This window comes from Scomber scombrus, chromosome 6 (assembly GCF_963691925.1).
Source record: "Scomber scombrus chromosome 6, fScoSco1.1, whole genome shotgun sequence".
Lineage (NCBI taxonomy): Eukaryota > Metazoa > Chordata > Actinopteri > Scombriformes > Scombridae > Scomber > Scomber scombrus.
The window spans coordinates 16,871,289-16,892,505 of record NC_084975.1 but is presented as its reverse complement, the minus strand read 5'-3'; the positions used below and the strand labels follow the sequence as shown (position 1 = coordinate 16,892,505).

The 21,217-nt window shown below is 41.8% G+C and overlaps 1 protein-coding gene across 1 annotated transcript in view; it reads right to left on the bottom strand.

Moving 5' to 3' along the window:
- The window catches only part of iqsec3b (IQ motif and Sec7 domain ArfGEF 3b), a 32,906-nt gene that overhangs the window by 8,559 nt on the left and 3,130 nt on the right, over nt 1–21,217 (bottom strand). Inside the window, exons 2-7 of the mRNA XM_062421032.1 lie at nt 18,906–18,980; nt 9,411–9,522; nt 7,915–8,310; nt 6,640–7,367; nt 5,678–5,839; nt 3,156–3,278 (exon numbers count right to left, since the gene is read on the bottom strand). Coding sequence (XP_062277016.1) covers nt 3,156–3,278; nt 5,678–5,839; nt 6,640–7,367; nt 7,915–8,310; nt 9,411–9,522; nt 18,906–18,980 — 1,596 coding nt within the window. The remainder of the gene's footprint in view (nt 1–3,155; nt 3,279–5,677; nt 5,840–6,639; nt 7,368–7,914; nt 8,311–9,410; nt 9,523–18,905; nt 18,981–21,217) is intronic.

The window sequence follows — 21,217 nt, the reverse complement described above, 5'->3', positions numbered from 1 at the left end:
TCTTCATAGTACTAACTGTTGAGTTTTAACAGCGAGCTAGGAGGAAATCTTGGGATTTTGAGGTAGCAAGTGGGCACAATAACTAAATTTGGATATACATCTTTAAGGGAGATGAGTAAAAATTGTTAATGATATGAAGGCAACATGAACATTTTATTCATGCCACACACTGAAGGCAAATTGACTGATTTTAAGGCAGATATCAAACAAGCTGCACTATTATAGTATCAGACTGATTGACTCCAACACTGACTGATTGTTCTTCTTCTTCTTGTGAGGAGCAGTCACTCTGCCATAAATAAGACTGACAGGACGCATGAGATATTTGACAGTGGAAAATGATTCTGCTGTACGTAAGGTAACACTGCCCAGACTTCTTTGGAACCAGAGATGGTGCATTTGGACTTGCTCTGCTCCATCACTGCCCACAGGCTGCACAAACTCTTGCTTCCATCCCTCCCCCATAGCTCCCTCCCGATCTTTCTTACTGTCACTTACACTTACACAGTGGGCCATTTCAGTGGCAGGAGGCTTTTATCTCTGCAGCCAGGCAGGATGCAGACATGGAGAGGGCTGCTCTGCTCCAAAAGACTGTGTATTTGTCAGAAAATATGCAAGCGAGAGGCCACATCTGAGACCTGCACAACCAGAAAGCCCTTTCTCATACCCCACAGAAGATCTAAGGCCAGAGAACTCACAGGGTATCAATCAACTGTAGCCCAGTTCAATGCCTTTGTTTGTAGGGGAATAGATCCTGCGCGGTAGAAATAATCGTAGAGACACACACAGAGGCACACACGAGCCTCCAGATTTGCCAACTTGATGTAATTCTGCAGCAAATTCATCAAAGACTGAATGCAAGGCACGATCTGCTACACTGTATGTGTGTGAGTATGTATGCAAATGGAAATGTGCATGAACGTGCAAGTGCATATGTGTGCATGTTTATGCACTCAGTGAACAAACAGTTGAGTGAGTAAACGTGGGTGTGCATGTGTGTGTGTGTGTATGTGTGAGTGTGCTTGTGCTTCATTCACACTTTCAAGCATGGATCTCCATCTTATGTAACCAGTTCATATAAACACTGGCTCCCTAACATGTATCTTTATATCTGCATATGAAAGTTGCATGCCAGCTGGCACAAATACCACTTTGTATAAAAGAACTACTCATGACAAGAGTACAACACGCTTCAAACAGATGACATAACTATTATGTAACACACATGGCGTTGGATGTCTGGCTGTCTCGATAAAACCTTCTCATTTCTGACCTATACTCACAGCTCTGGCATCAGAGAGTGTGGTCTCAGATCACAGATGAATTTGTAATCTGCGCCCTGGGGCTCAGCACGTATGATTGAGTGTGATGTGATTAACTGATGATCACGGAGGGTGTTCTCATTGGCCCTCAAATCAGAAGCAGAGGGGGGAAGTGTCATGACTGCTTCTTATCCCCCTCCTCCTGCACCACTTTTTACTTGGAGTAAGAACAGACTTCCCACAAAAACACCAAAACTAACAATGAACTGATCCTGCTAACAGGTATTGAGTTTCAAAAGCCTGATATGTCTTATTTTCCTGTACCACACACCTCAATTGTAGTCCAAAGAAGTTTTTAAAAATCCATCAGTAAAGTTAAGTGTGAAAGTACGAAGTGTCAGGCTAGCACATTGTTGGTTTTGAATTTTTCCTGGGATTTGTTGAAAATGAGAAAACAGCTCCAAACAAATACAATGCTACCTATTTTGGATGAAGAAAGCTGATGGTCGAAAATAAGCATTCAGCACATTTTCATGGTGATTACACCCCCCTAATATGAACTAATACTAGCAATATTGTGTAATGAATGAATGAATGAATGGATGAATGAATAAAAAGGACATCTTGGTTAATGATTTCAAGGGTGCAGTGGCTCTAGTCATATCCTGCTGCTGACATTGTTGGTAAACCTGAGGGCAAGAGCTGCAAATCACAAGTACATCACAACGGGAGATGAAAGTTTCTCGACAATGCAAACAATTATGCTGAAATAGGAAACAACAAAGGACATTTTTATTGCAGTTTTAATCCTACGGGCAATCTATGGATAATTTCAGGACATTTCAAGGACAGTGGTAGCCAGGGGATACAAAGTCGATTTGTCTGGTCACTTCTGTCTCCTGTAACATCAAAGGGTTTTCAGACAGAAGGTAAAATATCACAAAAACATGTTTCTGTCAAGGATTTTGTTAGAGGCCAAACCAGCCAGTCAAAAGCACAAAGGGAGTGTATAAACTACAATAGGTCTCTCAAGGTCCTCTTGATATTTAAATGAGCCTTCTCCAGCAGATATGCTCATATGGGAGTCAGCACTGACATTAGCAGAAAACCAACTCAGACTAAACGTGCACTTGTACATATTAATTTGTGTGTCTAATGTTTTAATGTGCATGTGAAAATGGGTAATAGTCTGTCCCAATCAGTTAGTAAATGGGAATAAAAACCAGACTGATTGACTCACCAAAGGTTAAGAGAAAGATTAATTGTTGAGCAGTGGAAAAAACATGTTGATGGCACACAGCTGCCCGTCTAATACAAACAACCAACAAACCCTCAAGATTTGACTAGAAAGTGTCATCCAGAGAAGAAAGTTGTGAAATAGAGCATCTATTTTTGTCTTATGAGACACAGACTGATTGCCTGCAGCTCAGATCCCTGTTATGATTGGCTGACAATCAAACACTGCTGAGTTTAGTCAAAGGTTAGAGGCAATCAGTGTAATTTGTTAATGATACGGAGCTTTGGTCTCATCAGAGCCTGCTGCAGTGAGCTAGCAGAACCACTTAAACACTTTGCCTATACAGTTGGCCCATTAGTATGCCATTCTGGATACGTCTGCTACCCCAAGGCTGCAAGATGAGATCAGAGGAGGTTTTTTTAATTTTTAAATTTATTTAATTTATTGCAAAACATGTGAGCTTGGTTACGTGTCATTGTTTCACTTTGCATAGGTAGCCATAGGCAAAAGGTCTTTCATTTAAAAAAAAGTTCAGAGTGCCCTTAAAAGCCCTGCTCGCTCATGTGATGGACTATTGTTGTGGGGAGTCACATTAAAGAGCCAAGCCAGAGCCTGTTAGTCAGTGAGACCAGTTGTGAGCGAGTTGACAGTCTCACCTAAAGGCTTCGATGAGTCTCTCCACTTTCTGTGCTTCTCCCTGAACACGAACATGAGCCTGGAACTTTCTCAGGGCTTCGTCGAGCTCCATGCCTGAAAAATCCATCTCATCCACAACACAACTGTGAAGAGACAGACACAAAGAAAGAAAACAAATGAGAAAAAGTGAGTGAGATAAGGTTTTTAATTATAGTGTTTCCTAGAGAAGAGAAGGTGAGTGAGTGAGTGAGTGAGTGAGTGAGTGAGTGAGTGAGTGAGTGAGTGAGTGAGTGAGTGAGTGAGTGAGTGAGTGAGTGAGTGAGTGAGTGAGTGAGTGAGTGAGTGAGTGAGTGAGTGAGTGAGTGAGTATGCTGTGTCCGTGCGTGTGCATGTACAACAAACTATGAGTACCTAAGTGCTGATGGCAAATTCGCCTCTTACAGTCATACTTCCATTATAGAACCACTGACCTGGAAGACGCACACAGAGACAACATGTTTGCACACATACACACACACGCACTTTGTATAAACATAAATGGAAAGGAAAGGGTCTGACGACATTGGGAGATAAGAGGGAAGGAAAGAGAGGGATGAGAGGGTGAAATAATGAAATGCAAAGAGCAAGAGGGCAAGAGAGAGGTCCTTGAAAGGCTGAGGACAGGCTGTGGCAATGAAAGTACATAAACAAGTTTGTGTATGAACGTTCTGCAACCGTGTGTTCAAATCTACATTGGTATTTGTGTCCATGCATGTGTCTGTGTGTCAGTGTGAGAGTAAGTGAGGGTGTGTGCTTGTGTTTGTGCGTGTGTGTGTGTTCAGTGCAGTGACCTATTTCTACAGTCTCTGCAACAACCTCAGCAAAAAGCCCCTCTATCCTGGAACTCTGTCTACACTGGTTGGATGCAAAAAGGGTGAGCATGAAAGTATTAAGGAAATGCTTGTTTTCATGGATGTGTTGCATTTATGCAAGTCCTGCATGTCAAGTTTGTCTGTGTTATCACGTGTACTGTTTATGTGGGGCTGGCCTCCGATAGCCAGTTCTGCTTTAAGCATTTTAAAAATACCTGATTTCATTCAGTTAAAAAAAAAATCTCTCATTTAATCTCCTCCCTTTTTGTAGTAGCAACAAAACATCCAGGGAGTTCAGATTCATTCTTGACCTTAGAGTGGCTGACAAAAAGTCTTTCCTCAAGGTCTATCTACTCTGGAGCTCAGCAGAGCAATCATACCTTAATTTAGTTAAAGGTTCCAGAATTTAGATTTTCAACATGGATGAGCAATCGTGGAGGACAGTTTGAATATCTACAGTGACAATTAAGCAATCTATAGAGGGTTATGTTATATGGTCAAAAGACTACTAAATGGACCTTGAGGTGAGATTTTATTAAATCCAAGCCATCATTTAGTTAAGTAGCAAATAAAGTTTCATAAGTCTCTCACTTTCTAGTAACCCATTAAGTCTGCTGTTGTGAATATTCATAAGTCAATTAGAAATTGATTTTGTTTTACCACTTTCCACTTTGCAACTCCTAATAAAGGGATTTTAGTCCAGATGCTATCTAGCTTTTATCTATAGGGTAAGTAGTCATATAATCTATTGGAGGGTCATCTTGATTAACTAAAGAGCTAGCTAAAAATGCAAATAGAGTGGCATGATTTTTTTGTAACCTGGCAAGCCAATAGCTGTTCTTATTAAAAGGGAACTGCAGCAATGCTATCCATCCTGTGAAAATGTCTTCTGCAGCTCTGGAGCAGCTTTCAGAAGTGAATAATACACGTTGACAATGCCATAGTGATGTCTTAAGAAGTCATCAGGGTTATGTCAGCTTGAGCTTGGAGACTATTTTATGAAAGTAAGCCTGTGTTTCAAACTGTTGGTGTGGATTTGTGAGTGTTTATTAGGTAAAAAGGCTCTGCCATAGAGACACTCTCAAGTTGCATTATGGGAACTGTAGGCTCCAGCATTTTTTGTAGCCTAATCTGTACATCTTGGTTGTTGCTGCTTTGACCTTAGCCATTTTCCTTTGAATTTGACTTTAGTGAGTCCCTTAACATCATGGAAGTGAAATACAGGTAATAAATTGCTGCAATAATCCTTTAATTGCTTATAACAGATCTATAAAACATTTCTGAATGATTTATTAACATTAATTAAAATCACTAGTTAAAATTTATGAAACCTTTATAAATGATGCATTATTAGCAAGTGATACAAGGTTATTTAAAAATCTAAACTGAAAGCAATCTCCATGAGAACTGAGCAAATTCCATCTTCTCATGAGAACTGTGAAAGCTGAACATTTTTAGAGTCACCAATTAACCTGCATATTTTTGGTCTGTGGGAAGAGTACCAGGAGAAAACTGTCGCAGGCATGGGCAGAACATGGAAACTCCACACAGAAGAGCCACAGCCAGCCAGTAAGTTTGAACCCGGAACCTTCTTGTTGTGAGGCGACTTTGCTGACCACTGCAGCACCATGCCGCCTATGGTGTGTGTGTGATGTATAAATGTCACCATATACAAAAAAAGGAGAACTTACTCAAGAACGTCTCTGTTGAATTGCAGCTTGCTGTTTCCCAAGAACTCTCCAATCATCTGTCTGCTCAGGCCCTTCCTCTGCAGCAGGAAGTGAGCCACTCCAATAGCCGTGTCTGGGACGAAACCACGTGTGATCAGGAAGTGGATGCCTCTTTCTGGGTTCCTGCTCGCGGTAGCCAACAGCAGAAAGGATAGTGTTATAGTCAACGGCGTGTGTATGATGTTTATGTGCATTAAAGCGGAGAGGTGTGTGGGCCAGAGTGAGAAAGAAAATTCTAAACACTGTATTTAAAAGGAAGGGTGCTTAATGTGTGTGTATGAGAGAACGTGTGTGTGTGTGTGTGTGTGTGTGTGTGTGTGTGTGTGTGTGTGTGTGTGTGTGTGTGTGTGTGTGTGTGTGTGTGTGTGTGTGTGTGTGTGTGTGTGTGTGTGTGTGTGTGTGTGTACGTGTGTAAGAGGAAGAACAGTGCAAAGAGAGAGAAGGAAAGGACGAGTGCATTCAAGCGCAAAAGCTGTTAGCTCTGGACCTCTGGATTAGACCCACTGTCACTGATGCATATGAGTTAATTTACTTTAATTTGCATTAACTAATAATAATTGCAGGCCAACCGTGGACTCTATTTATAGGAACTGAGAGGCTTTCACATTGTTCATGGCCTCCTTGACTACTTATCCTCTTCAACTGCATTTTCCCTCTTTTCCTCTCTTTGTCTCGTGCCCCCCTCTCTATCTCCACCTCTTTTTTTCATTGACATCACATCTCAAGATGCCACTGAACAGGCTGCTCAACTCAACAATCACCAACACTAATGAGCAGATCCTTAGAGCAGTTTGCCGGGCTATAGGAGATTTGTTAGATATGAACAGTAATAAGTGTACTTTGAACACAGAGCCAGAAGCTGCAGAAATAATTAACATTTTTCTGTGTGCAGAAGCATGTGTGAGTGTTGTCTGGTCACTCACACATTGAAGAGGTTGAGTCCTATACGGTACAGGCGTTTGCGGTGTGTGTCTGTGGACAGGGTTGGCGAGCGGCAGGAAGCTGGGTCCTGACAGCGATCTCTGGGCAGAGAAACGACCAGGGCCTGCAGGGCCTCGGGGCTCGGTCCTCCTGGGATCTGTTGAGGATGAGTGTAGTGGTACTGCTGGTACTGGGTATAGATCTGGGCAGGCTGCTGGTTAGACTGGGCTGCGGAGATGGAAGTGGACGTAGAGGTAGAAGTGGAGGTGGACTCCAGTCTGTCTGAGCTGCTCTCCCCCTCTGTCCCTCTTCCTCCCGGAGCTGGCACCGCTGATCCCCTCCTGGATCCTGGATCAATCTTTTCCAGCTCCTCACTGGGAGGAGGTGCGGGAAACTCTGGCTCTGCACCCTCTGCCAACTGGCCATCTCCTCCCCCAGCTGTCCCACTAACAGAGGCCTTCCTATTACCGAGCTCTCCTCCGCATGTGTTGCCCAGAGAGGTGGTTGTGGTGGTGGTAGCAGAAGAGATGGTGTAGGAGCTATTGCTGTCAATGTGAACAGTGACATCCCTGAAGGCCATGAGCAGCGAACTGGCACTGCGGGGCATACAAGCACTCTCAGCAGCTGCACGAAGGGCCCCAGGGTCCATCAGTAGGCCCTTCCCCTCTCCACCCTCTGACAAGCTCCAACCACGAAGGGCATCATCAATTGACTGGGCCAAGGAGTGCAGCTGCAAATAAGAAAAACAATGCTTTTCTTTAGGTCAATGGACATGATTAATGTGTTGAAAAGTGTGTGATACCAGCAGGTTTGCTAATGAGTAGCTATTTATAAACCAGGATAAATTTAGGTAAACAGATGGTGACTGAGTGGGCCATGACATTAAATGAAACTGCCTAACAAGCCAGTTGAGACAGCCAGTGTCATTTAGTTGGAGCAGATACAATATAGACATAAGGCCTTGTTAAAGCTGATTATCTGCTCTTTCTGAGGGTAGGATTCAAAGGCAAGGAGGTCAGAGTTGAAAAATGGTGTCACTTGTAAGTGGTCCCAGTATATTTATGGCATATTTACATCTTAATGATTTGTCAAAACATTACTATGAATACTGGGCTTCGATTGGAAAGTTTATCCAGCTTTCGTTAGATTTCACATTAATTAATAAACATAAAACTACATTTCTAGATTTTTTTCTGCACCATTTTGGATCCCTACTCAGAATAAAGTGCATGGGAACTGTAACATTGAATAAAACCAGGTATGAGTACAGCACTAACTTGTTCAGAGAAGCAGTCCTCCAGCTGTGTGAGTGTCTGACCAGGAGCTGGAACTGGGCCTGGGCCAGCGGAAGGAGCAGCTGTTGGGGCAGATGCAGGAGAAGGAGGCAGAGAGGTGGAGCGACACGGAGGCGGAGGTGGTGTTTTTGAGCGCAAAGGTATCTGTCCTCCTCCCGGATGTAGACTGTAACTATGTCTCTGGGCAGCGTTCAGGTTTTGGCCTGAAGGGCTGGGATGGCGCAGTGAGATCCGGCGGGGCAACTTGCTCTCCGAGAGCGAGTTACGGATCTTTTGGAAGTTCTTGCTGAGCTGGTACTGACGGAAAGCTGTCTGGATACGACGGGCGGCCCGCCTCGCTATGAGATGGCCTCCATACTTCTGCTCCAGTTCCTCTATCTGGGGATATGAAGAGAGTGAGGGGGAGTGAGTTTAAATATCAAACATGTTTACAAGGCTCCAAGTCTCACTGAAGACACTGCAAGAGTGATATTGCAAAGCACACAGGCACCACTGAAAAATATTTATTCATCCAACAGCAGACGAATATCATGTTGCCATTTTGTGCCCATGTCTACAAAAGATCAAAATACTTTGAGCAATGACTGAGTCATGAAACTCACTCATACCCTTCTTAGAAGTATCCTTCTTACTTATCTGTGTGCTCTTTTAAAACCAGTGGGGTTTTCTGGTATTACAGCCAAAGTAAACATCATCTATCATCATTCAACAGCTAATAGTGGCTGAAGGGCCATGGGAAGGAGGATGGATAGACTGTGACAAAGGTGCCGTTGCAAAAAATGAACAGAAAAGTAAACACCCGCACAAGCCTATACCTGTGCTGCTTGTTGGCAGAGCCCAAAATCTCAGCTTCCTCCAGAATTTTCTCTACTATATTTTCAGCATGAGGGAGAGATGAAGGAAAGGGAAGCAAGGAAGAAAAGACAGAGAGGGAGAAAAAGGAAGACAGCCTCACATGCGCCTGGGTGTGTGTCTGCACTCTGCACACACAGGAAAGCACATCAACAGAAATTGCACACAAACTCACACATACAGTACACACACACACATACAACAGAAGCACACACTCATATATACACACAAGCTAAAATTGCAGAGGCAATAGCAGTAGCAACAGAAGACCCTTCAGCAGTTTGCTATGAGAAATAAAGACATCTCCAGAAGCAGTTATTTACTGTTGCCATGACAACCTAGCATCTCTCATGTTCCTCTCATTGTGGCAGTGGAAACACTGGTGCTCTTTTTCATGTCAACGGAGACAGAAATAGAACTAAATGGGAATCTTTTTGTCATGCAAGATATAATGTCAAATGATCATCCTTTCAGCCTCTTGACATGCACACACCTCCTCACACTGAAGGAGGTGGAGGAGTCATCATTCGCTCTGTCCCAAACACACACACACACACACACACACACACACACACACACACACACCTGAAAGTGCAGGTACACCTCACATTTTGAGAAAGACATACCTGTTTGTTTTTATTCTCCAGGGTGATCTCATACTCGCTGGGTCCCTCCCTCTTGGTTCCCTCAAGTTCTCCACCAGAGGACGTTCCATCCTCTAGGCTCAGCATCTGTCCGCTGCCACGGAAATAAGAGCAGAAAAGCTATCAGTCCTCCTTCCTGACCTCCAAAACTCTGCCGTTATCGCAGTGGCAGGTCATCAACTATGTGGAGTGTGAAGAGGTTCATGAGGGAAGCAGCAGGTGTAGAGTGATGTGTGACTGTGGTGGCTCAGGGCAAGGAGGACGCTTTATGTGTCCAGCTCTGTTTCATCAGATTTGTGGCTCCACTGCAGGTTGCAGGAGAGAAACTCTAAAATTGTCACCAGCATAAAAAGACAGCATTTGACTATTGCCTATATAGTAAAACCCAAAAGGTTTAAGCTATAGCAGGGCTGCAAGTAACAATATTTTCATTAAGCTGTTTATGCTTTACAATTAATCAATTTGGTAAACAAAAAAAAAAGCTAATAAAATAGTGAGAAACACCCATCACAACTTATCTGAGCTTTAATTGAGATGTTAAAATAACTAACAGTTCAAAACCCAAAGATATTTTATTGCAATGATGTAAAAGAGAGAAAAGCAGCAGTAACTCACGTTGTGGGTTTAAATGATCAGTTCTAAATGTGGTTGATTAATTTTCTGCCAATCAGTTAGTCAGTTTTACTAAAAATCTGCAGTGAGCAGTAAACTGAGATTTTGGAGATCACAGCCAGTTGTAGTGTTACTGTAATTTACACGCCTATCAAAGGCAAAATAAAGCATACAATAATGATCATGCAATGGACACTATGTTTTACTATATTATTACTATATTATTGATATTTTGATTACAAAGAGATCTTTGTTAGACCCTCCGAACTTGTCACAAGCAAAACACAACAAGCAATATACATACAAAAGTAGTCATCACTGGGGGGCGCTAGTGAGCAGCGCATGGAGTAGACGTGCTTTCAGGGGCTCTTCCTTGCCAACATGTAAAATTTATATTTTGACAGTCTCGTACATCATTTTATCGGCCTCGGGAACAACTGTACACATTAGGGACCTAACCAGTGAAGTTTATGCAACGACATGCCGAGGAAGTCGAAAAAAAACGTCGAGTCGCCTCGACCACCCTTTGCTTCTGCTAACGCTAATGCTAACAGTGCTAGCGCTAGCCAGCCTGACCATGACTCCAGCGACAGCGACACGGATGTGTTGCCGTTAATCTGGGAGAAAGTTTCCAACAAGATACTGGAACACATGAACGGCAGATTCGACAAGTTAGAGCAAACACTTCAAGTGGTGCAGAGCTCCCATAGGGAACTATTGGAGAAGGTGGAAACAATGGAAGAACAAGTGCTGGACCATGAGAGCCGCATAACCTGCTTGGAGAAGACCGTTTCTGGCCTGAAAGACGAGAACAACGCGCTCAAGTTGATGACCTCGAAGGCCGGTCGCGCCGCAATAATATTAAGATTATCGGCATTCCTGAGCAGGAAGAGGGCGGTAAACCAACAGAATTCATCGAAGCATTAATCCGGAAGCTTTTCGGCAAGGACAGTTTTCAGTCACCGGTGGTTATCGACCGGGCGCACCGGACCCTGCGGCCGCCGCCTGCAGCTGGAGACAAGCCTCGCGCCATCATCGCCAGGGTCCACTACTATCGGGAGAAGGAGCTCATACTTCGCCTCCGGAGGGAACGACAACTACAGTACAAAGGCAACAAGGTGCTCATCTTCCCGGATTATACGGCTGAGGTGATGCGGCAGCGGCGTGAGTACACCGAGGCCCAGCGGATGCTACGGGAGCTGAAGGTGGAGCACAGCCTACTTTTCCCTGCGAGGCTCCGGATAAAACACAAGGAGTGGTTCAAGGTCTTCAGTACACCGAGTGAGGCAATGACTTTTATCAACACTGACTTAAAAAACTCACCTTCAAGATGGGTGCTACATTTCCCACTGTGTTCAACACACTCAGAGACTGTTAATCTAATTCTTATGACTCAGGTCAATTATGTTTGGCAGCGGATCTGGGCTAAATTAGCTATCGCAGCTTTAATAGCGAGTTAGGTTTGAAAGCGGGTTTCAGGCCGTGCGTGTAGCGGCCCCGAGCATGAAGGGATGTCTGTGCTTCGTTTGGGGAAGTGCTTGCGGGCGGGTAGGGGACGTGTTCAGGTTCATGGGTTTGTTTGAGGGTGTTACCTCAGGTTACAATGGATGTTCTTTGTGTACCTTGTTTTATTATGTTTTGTGCACTTTTGAGATGGTAACAGATTGCTTTTATAACAGGAATAATATCAGTATCAGATAACGTAACACGTAGCAGCATAAATGATACATTTACATTGGTCTCATGGAATGTAAAGGGATTGGGTCATGTGATTAAGAGGGGTCGCGTCTTCTCGCATCTCAAGTCATTAAAACCAGACGTAATTTTTCTTCAGGAAACGCACATTGGTGTAAACGAGCAGCGCAGGTTGAGAGCAAATTGGATCTCCCAAGTTTATCAAGCACCTTTTAACCGCAAGTCTAGGGGGGTTGCTATTCTTTTCCGAAAAAATATACCATTTAGTCTTGATTGTATGACAGCAGACCCATATGGCAGGTATTTGATGATATCTGGACACATAAACTCCCTTCCAATAACAATGCTTAACATCTATGGTCCAAATATTGATAATCCTGATTTCTTCCGAAAAGTATTTGATATGATACCAGACTCTACCACGAATGTTATTATTGGGGGTGACTTCAATTGTTATCTGGACCCAGTCCTAGACAGGTTTTCTACAAAACCACCTCCCACTATAGCTTCAGTGGGAATTCTGAATGATTTAATTAAAACAAGAAATATGGTCGAAATATGGCGTCTCCAGCATCCTACAGATAAGGAGTTTTCTTTTTATTCTCATGTCCATAAGTCTTACACTAGGATCGACTACTTTCTGATAGCTTCTGAATTACTACCTATTGTTACTAATTCTACGTATCATAATATTTTAATATCTGATCACAGTCCAGTTTCTCTTAACTTCAGAAATATCCTATCTAGTCCCAAATACAGCTGGCGCTTCAACCCTCTTCTTCTTGAGGACCAGTCTTTTATTGAGCATATGACTGCACGTATAGACGGATTTCTTGTTACAAATGATAATGGGGAAGTCTCGGATACTGTTTTATGGGGGGCCACATTATTTCATTTGAATCAGCCAAGAAAAGAGAACTTAACAACCGCCTTAAAGACATTGAAAAAATGCTTCCTGCATTGGAAGAGGCTTATAAATCTTCCCTCTCATCTGCTGATTACAACAACATCTTGAAATTGGAATATGAATATAACACCATTCTTAATAAACGTGTTGGTAATCTTTTATTAAAAATTAAACAAAAACAATTTGAACTTGGAGATAAACCAGAGAAACTGCTAGCTAGTCAACTTAAAGGCGCAAGGGCTAAACAGGCCATTCATAAAATAAAATCCAAATCAGGCAGTCTCCTAACCAATCCGAGAGAGATAAATGCTTGCTTCAGGGACTTCTATAAGGAACTGTATTCTAGTAAAGTAAAGGCCACTGAAGCTGATTTCTGTAACTTTTTTGCTAATTTAAATGTTCCCCAATTAGATAGTGTGGCGAGAGATGACTCAGATGCCCCGTTTTCTGAAGCTGACCTCTTAAATGCTATTCGAGTCTGCCCCTCGGGAAAAACATCTGGCCCAGACGGCTTTGGCTGTGAATTTTATAAATCATTTCATGACAAAATAATTCCACTCATGCTGAGAATGGTGAACAATTCTATGAGAAATAAGACGCTCCCCAGCTCATTATATGAGGCGAATATCTCCTTGCTTTTGAAGGGGGGAAGGGAAGCAGTGGATCCTGCAAGTTACAGACCGGTTGCTCTCTTAAATTGTGATCTGAAAATAATAACTAAAGTTTTGGCTACAAAATTAGGTAGGCATATTTCCACAATTGTACACCCTAATCAGACTGGATTTATTCCAGGTCGGTTTTCTTTTAGTAATGTCCGTCTGCTTTTAAACACAGTATACTCAGTGCATGGGAAAAATACACAGGCTGCTATTTTATCTCTTGACGCCCAAAAGGCATTCGATCAGATCGAATGGCCTTACATGCTGAAGACGCTAAAGCAATTTGGATTTGGGGAACATTTCATTGAATGGGTGAAAATAATTTATCTTAAACCAGTATCCTCTATTCTCACTAATTCAGATAGGTCCCAACCCTTTGAGTTACAGCGGGGTGTAAGGCAGGGTGACCCTCTTTCTCCTCTTCTCTTTGACATTACATTGGAACCACTTGCAATAGGTATAAGGGGTCACCCAGGTATTCATGGGATAAAGTTTGGTAATGTGGAAAGCCTTGTTAATCTGTACGCTGATGATTTATTGATCTGTTTATCAGACCCAGTGGTCTCAGTTCCCAACCTCCTGAATTATATAAAATCATTTGGTAAATTATCTGGGTACACAATTAACTGGGACAAATGTGAGTTCATGCCATTGACTAACATGTGCCCTATTTTCTTGAAATCTTTGCCATTTAAATTAGTTACTACCCATATTAATTATCTTGGCCTTAAGATTTCCAGAAACCCCAAACTCTTACTGAAATTGAATTTTTTGGATATGGTCGATAAACTTAAAGCTAATATTAAGAACTGGAAATTGCTCCCTCTCTCAATGATTGGCCGTATTAACGCCATTAAAATGGTTGCACTTTCAAGGTTCTTGTATCTTGTATTCTTTTCAAAACCTCCCCATTTATTTGCCGTTACAATTTTTTAAACAACTAGATTCCGTTGTCCTGTCATTTGTTTGGGCAAATAAACCCCCTCGCATTTCTAAAGCCCATCTGCAGAAGAACGTAAAAAGCGGGGGTCTTGGCCTCCCGGTTTTTAGGCATTATTACTGGGCTGCAAATGCAAGGGCTCTCATTTTCTGGAAGGGGGGATCTCCTCATGATGACTGTTCCTCTCCGCTCTGGCTAAAGATTGAATCCATGTCTGTATCACAAACTTCGCTCCCAGCGTTGCTCTTTTCAATTGCACAGCCTTCCCACAAGTTATTTGGTGACAATTTTGTTCTTAGTAATTCTTTGAAGATATTGAAACAAATTGAAAAATCCTTAGATTACCAAATGTTTCAATAAATGCCCCAATAACAGGTAATCATTTGTTTAAACCAGGCTTGACTGATGGGGTGTTTCTGGACTGGAGGAAGAGAGGCCTACGTTACATTTCAGATCTTTATATAGATAACAATTTTGCTTCCTTCCCTTTGCTCCAGGCTAGATATCACCTCCCTCAGTCGCATTTTTATCGGTATTTACAGATCAGACATTTTGTAAGAGAACATGTTTCTGATTTCCCATTAAGACCACATAATTATAATTTTTATGATACATTTCTCTTACAACCAAACTCTAAACATTTGATTTCCCGCTTTGTCACTGCTTTTGAGTCGCCAGTGAGTTCCAGTCATCTCAGGGATACATGGTCAAAAGAACTGGGAGTTCCACTTTCAGAGGAACTATGGGAGGAGAGCCTGTCCAGTATACAGAAGTGTTCTATAAATTCAAGATATAGGTTGATTCAATTTAAAGTCGCACATAGACTGCATTATTCCAAAATTAAACTTAATAGAATATTTGAATCAGTGTCTCCCATGTGTGATAGATGTAACACAGCCGAAGGTTCACTCTCACATTTATTCTGGTATTGCCCAGTACTGGACAGTTTTTGGAGCAACATATTCAGTTGGTTCTCTAAGCAATATAAAATAAATATTCAACCAGACTGTAACCTGGCGATTTTTGGTTCCTCTGAAAGGACATCGACCCTCCCTTCCCACTGTAAGCAGGCTCTCAAAACAGGCATGGTAGCAGCCAAAAAAATAATTTTACTTAACTGGAAATCTCCATCATCCCCTTGCTTTAAGAGGTGGCTTAATGAAATGGTTTTTGTTTCGAGGATGGAACAGATTCGCCTCAGTAGAGGGAATGCACCTAAATATTATGAGAAAACATGGAAACCATTTTTGGCTTTACTGGATGAGACTTAAACGACCAATAATAAGAAGAATCAGGCTGCTATGTGGTATTTGTAATTCAATTATTGTTCCTGTACTGTTGCAGTACTGATCAAGGCTTTGATATTCCTCTCAGGGTTTTTTTTTTTTTTTTTTTGGTGTTTGTTTGTGTTTGTTTTTGTTTTCTATTCATACCCCTGATGGTATTTTGAGACAGAAGGCACTGGACGACTTTGCTTATAGTATATATCCTCATATAGCCTTTGTCTTTACTTTTCTTACTTCATTTATTTCATTTAACAATGTCAGGTGGTGTATGTCTATTTTGTATATAGGTTTTTGTGTTGTTTTTTTCTTCCTTCTATTTTTTGTAAAAAAAAGTGAAAATAAAATATAAAAAAAAAAAAAAAAAAAAAGTAGTCATCACTCAGGTTTCTATCTGCATAATTAGACATTGATCTGCTTTAAGACCAATCAAAGCAGAATAACTGTCTGATACTCCAGGATTTTAACAATACATTTAATTGGAGGGTCATTTTGGACTCAGAACTTGAAACAAAATTCCACTAGATAAAAGCTGATGTGTTACATCATTAGGATGTTGGTGGCGGCTGTAATGAAAGGCCTAGCGCACTGCGTCTGCTGCATAGAAATAAAAATTACTATTTTATGCAGTTTTTCTATGTTCTGCTGCTGTAGGATTACAGTACAAGGAGGAAGAGCTCAAAAACACTGGAAGCATTGCAAGACAATAACAGACAATATCCTATATATCAAACATGACTTGAAACAAAATTAGAGGAATAACCAAATCAGACTGCGGATATTTTACAAACACTTCTGTAATACCTGCAGAGGCGGTAAACAGTGACAAAACAAACATATATTTAAAGTCAGAATCAATCTGTCTCAGGACTCTTTTCCTGTTTGTGTGTGTGTGTGTGTGTGTGTGTGGGTGTGGGTGTGTGTGTGTGTGTGTACTAACAGCACTCACTGCCTCTAATAAAGTGTCCTATCCTCCTCCTTTAATCCCAGATCCTGTTCACAGATGGAACAATGTTCTTTTAAATAACAGCATTATCAAAATTCTGTGAAAGCTATACAAGCCTTACCAGAGCAAATTACTACCATGACACAGCAAAAAGTGTTCTTTCTATCAAAGTTCTGTTTTCGACAACTTTTTCTTTTTCTCAACAATTCTTTATTCATTTTGGTAATTTTGAAAAATATCTTATGGCCAAAGTCTGACTAAGATAGACTAATGTAGCATAGAGATGAAAGCCTAAGAGGTTCTATTATCAGGTGCAGTTATGTTAGCATGTGCATGATGCTGTGTCCTCCAACCCAATAATGCTTACTCTAATCATTTTTACATGAGGTGGACCAGAACTAAACAATTCTGGGGAGAATAACAATCCTGCTCATGGTTAAATAATGAGTTAATCTCCAAATGTCTTCGTTGTTTTCTTTGATTGCATTGAAAGCAACTATTTGTTGTCCCCAGTCAAAAGTCAGATAAAGGGCAGAGGAGCTGGAGAGAGAGAGAGAGAGAGAGAGAGAGAGAGAGAGAGAGAGAGAGAGAGAGAGAGAGAGAGAGAGAGAGAGAGAGAGAGAGAGAGAGAGAGAGAGAGAGAAAGAGAGAGAGAGAGAGAGAGAGAGAGAGCGGGCCGGAGCGAAAAAGGGAATAGAGTGGAGCCAGAGGAATGGCAGAGATGGAAACACAGAGAGAGGAAACAGGAAGATACAGAGGGTGTGTTGGTGTGTGCATGCTAGAGGCTGTCTCTTTCGAAAACTCTATTAAAACACTGCCATGCCCTAGCGCTGCATCAGAATACATTAGAGTACATTAGAATACATTAGAGGATTTAAAAGCAAGACTTGAGCTATTAATGCATCTGGACAGCAAAAGCCTCCATAATGATATGGGTGCTATACACTGCTCTCTATCTGACACACACACACACACACTCACATACACGGCAACGAACACACCGGGCACACACTCGCAGTCTCTACCTGCCTGTGTGATGTCATAGTGGAAGAGAAATGAACATCTGTCGAATCACATCACTCAAGGTCCCAAAGAGACCTACAGTACTGTATAACCACACAGAGAGAGGCTGAGAAGAGGAGAGAAAAGGCACGGCATGTTAGGCTACAGGCAGGTCTTATAACGTCTCGAGGGAGTTTTGTGTGCTCGGATGGATTCATAGGATGACAGTTAGTGTGTAAAGGTGGTGTGGGTTTGCAGCCACCAGGCACACACAACTTCATGTGATGATAATGATGAGTTACAGCGTTACACAGCTCCTCTATATCTCATCATCTCAGCTGGCTGTCCACTGCCGCTGTGTCATTAGCCCATCCAATCAGGACTGTATGTGGGTGTAGGAGTTAAGTCATCAGATCAGAGAGAAGAGAGCAATTCCAGCCAGACAGATGGTGATATTAATAAAAAACAGAATGAGAGAGGGCTTGATAGGGAGGGATAAGATAGTAAAAATAGTGGTAAGATGATTAACAAAGACATGGGCTTCCAGCAGACGTATAAATAATGAATAGAGGTGCATACAGAAATAAACAACTCAAGGGTGTAGAATATCACAGCAGATGAAGAGACAGAAAAAGTGAAGGTGACTGGGAAAGACTAGATTTGAAAACAGAGTACAGAGGATTAGGATTAGGAAAGATGGGATCAATTCTGGAGGAGGGAGGACAAACTGTAATCATTGAGAAACCAAAAGATGACCAAATCAGCTTTTCAGAGTTGAAAACAGCTCATTCAACCATCCCCAAGTGAAACGTCATGCATTCACATGCCCCCACCCACACGTGCAAAAAAAAACATGAACAAATTCATACAACAAAACAGACAACCAGCCCACGCAGAAACAGATGGCAAAAGTGGCTACAGCAGATTCTGAAAGTCAACACTGTTATTCTGCAGTTACTATGGTAGTGGTAGCCGTTGCGTCATTGCTGGGTTGCCATGGGTGCTTTTATAGTGGCAATATCAGCTCAAACCCCGCCTCCCCTCCCCCCTTTGCCTCTTCTTTCTGTCATTTTCTATACCTACGTTACCCTTGAGGCTGTAAACTAGAGGTTTGTTACAGAGCATTTAACTCTCACAGGCAGTGGATGCACTGTAGCTTCAGTGACCGCAGGCTCAACGTGTATATAAATACACCAATTCGCACTCACATACAGTACTGTGCACACACTAACAAGCATGATCAAAAAGCTTGTTACGCCTTGATGCCTGAGTGTGGACATGACTCAGTTGGATGACACACACATGTACAGATAGTTGATATATTTACAGACACAGAAACTCTTGCAGTGATTGAAGGAGCACACTGTAAGAACTAAGGAGGAAAAACAGGAAAAAATGAAAATGTCTGTGATTGTTGGTTAAGTCACTCTTACCCAGATGAGCCAGTGGTGTCGGCCTCTGGATGCTCAGGGGCAGGGCAACAAAACTGATGCAGAACTGTCTCGCTCCTGCAGGACAGACAAGAGAGGAGGAGAGGTAAGCAAGGGGAGAGAGATGAAATAGGAGAGGTGGACAGAATTGGAAGGACAGCATGACATTCAGTAATTATTGGCTGTTGTTAGCTATTTGCTTTGTTCCCTCCTTCAGCTCATTCTTAGCCCAACATCCCAAAAGATCCTGAAGAGGCTCTCATTAGACTCTTCTGGATTATTTCCATGGTTTCTGTTTACAATTTGGCACTGATCCCGGGGTAAATACCCTATGTAGGTCAATCCAAGGCTGAGAACGCTTACAATGTATGAGTGTATTTATGTTTGTGTGTGCGTGTGTGTGTGTGTGTGTGTGTGTGTGTGTGTGTGTGTGTGTGTGTGTGTGTGTGTGTGTGTGTGTGTGTGTGTGTGTGTGTGTGTGTGTGTGTGTGTGTGTGTGTGTGTGTGTGTGCGCTTGTTTATGGCCCTCTCCAATCCATCAGAGCAGTGGTGATTTAGCAGAATTCCCGAAAACCCAAATCTGGACATATGGGAACTTCGGCTCTGTTTCCTGCTCTTTCTCTTCTTAAGTTTGCTTTTTTAATTTCTCTCGCATTTTAATGTTACCAAGACACGTCATGTGTAAGCTGGTGCATAGATCAACCCTTTGACCTTCTGGTTGCTGGATTACTTCCACTACCAGCCATAAAAATGAGCATGATCATGACTTTAAATAAGGTTTTAGAGATACATTGTTTCAGAGGTGTGGAGGCCAGCATAGGTCACATTAGTTTCTTACATAATAAGTCCAAAGCATTCAATTGAATGAATTTCTTGGCTACGCTACAGTAAGTCTTCTGACCTGTGTTCAGCATATTGCAAGTGACACAGACCCACACTGACAGGCAGTCAGAGTTATTGCAAGCCTCAGAGTGACAGTCCGAGCTATAAAAAGCCTCCTTTTCACAGCAACTTCAACAGACTTAAAGGGACACTGTTTTTTAAATTATTATTAATACCTCCAATCAACACTGCTCACACTCGGTTTCTATTAATAATACTCCTCCATCTGTTGTAACACCCACCCTACCACTGACACCCCACACACAGATCAGCAAGCAAACATACTGTATATATGAATAATATGTTCTCCATTTAGCAGCACTTCTGCAGTTGTTTACAACCTTGGTGTTGAAACTTTAAAAGCCCCTTGGAGCCTGAGATGAGATCCTAAGCACAGTACCCATGCTGCCTTAATGGAGGGACAGTAATTTTAAAATCCTTCACACTTTCTTCATAAATGATGTTTGTGCAGTAATTCTCTCAGAAGACAAGAAGGCAATTTCTTTTCCTTCTGTTAACAACTCCTGGGGGCTTTAAAAAATCTCTAAAAACAATTATGTCACATCTCAATATTCCTTTTCCAAAATGATATTTTTTGTGGTGCTGCTATTTTTGTCTCACACAGGATCAGAAAACCTGATTAAAATAAAGTTAAGTCCAGCACCTGTAATTAGTCAAGTTAATTAACAGTCAGTCAGACTCATCTCTCATGCATGCAACTGAATCTTTTCAAACATGCTAATCAACGTACAGTATTATGTTGGTGCTTAACAAGGCAAAATAAGTGTTATGTAATGCACAGGAAAATGAAATCATGTGGACGAATGAAAGGTTTATTTACTGCAAACTGTCAGCACTGAGTTTATCAATAAAATAGTGTTTTGGTTATGGCCTTTTTGGCATCTGATTTGTCTTTATACATCTTTATACTAAAGTGGCATGCTGTAGCAACCAATCAAAAAGGGAGCAAATCTTAAATATCTGAGACAAATCCGACATCAATTACTGAATAAAAACAACACCTTAAAAATTAGACAAACAATATATGTTAAAAATCTGTGCAAAACAAATAAAGATGAAGAAAAAAAGGACGTTGATTCTTTCTTTTTAAAAGATTAGGTGATAAATGCAGGCAAGAGCAACAAGAGAAGTTCAAACAGGGAGTAGGGGGAAGGAGATCATAGCTTAAGGCCAAAATGTGAAATCTGAGGAACAGCAAAACTTGTTCCTGTTCACCATCAATATGAGAGCTGAATTATTTTGCCAGGCTAATATAAAACAGCTTGACTCTGCTCAGTTTGGTTTGGTCATGCAGTGAGGAAGAGGCCAGGCTGCTTGGGTCCCTTAGTGCACAAACATACAGCCACACACATACACACACACACACATACACACACACACACACACACACACACACACACACACACACACAC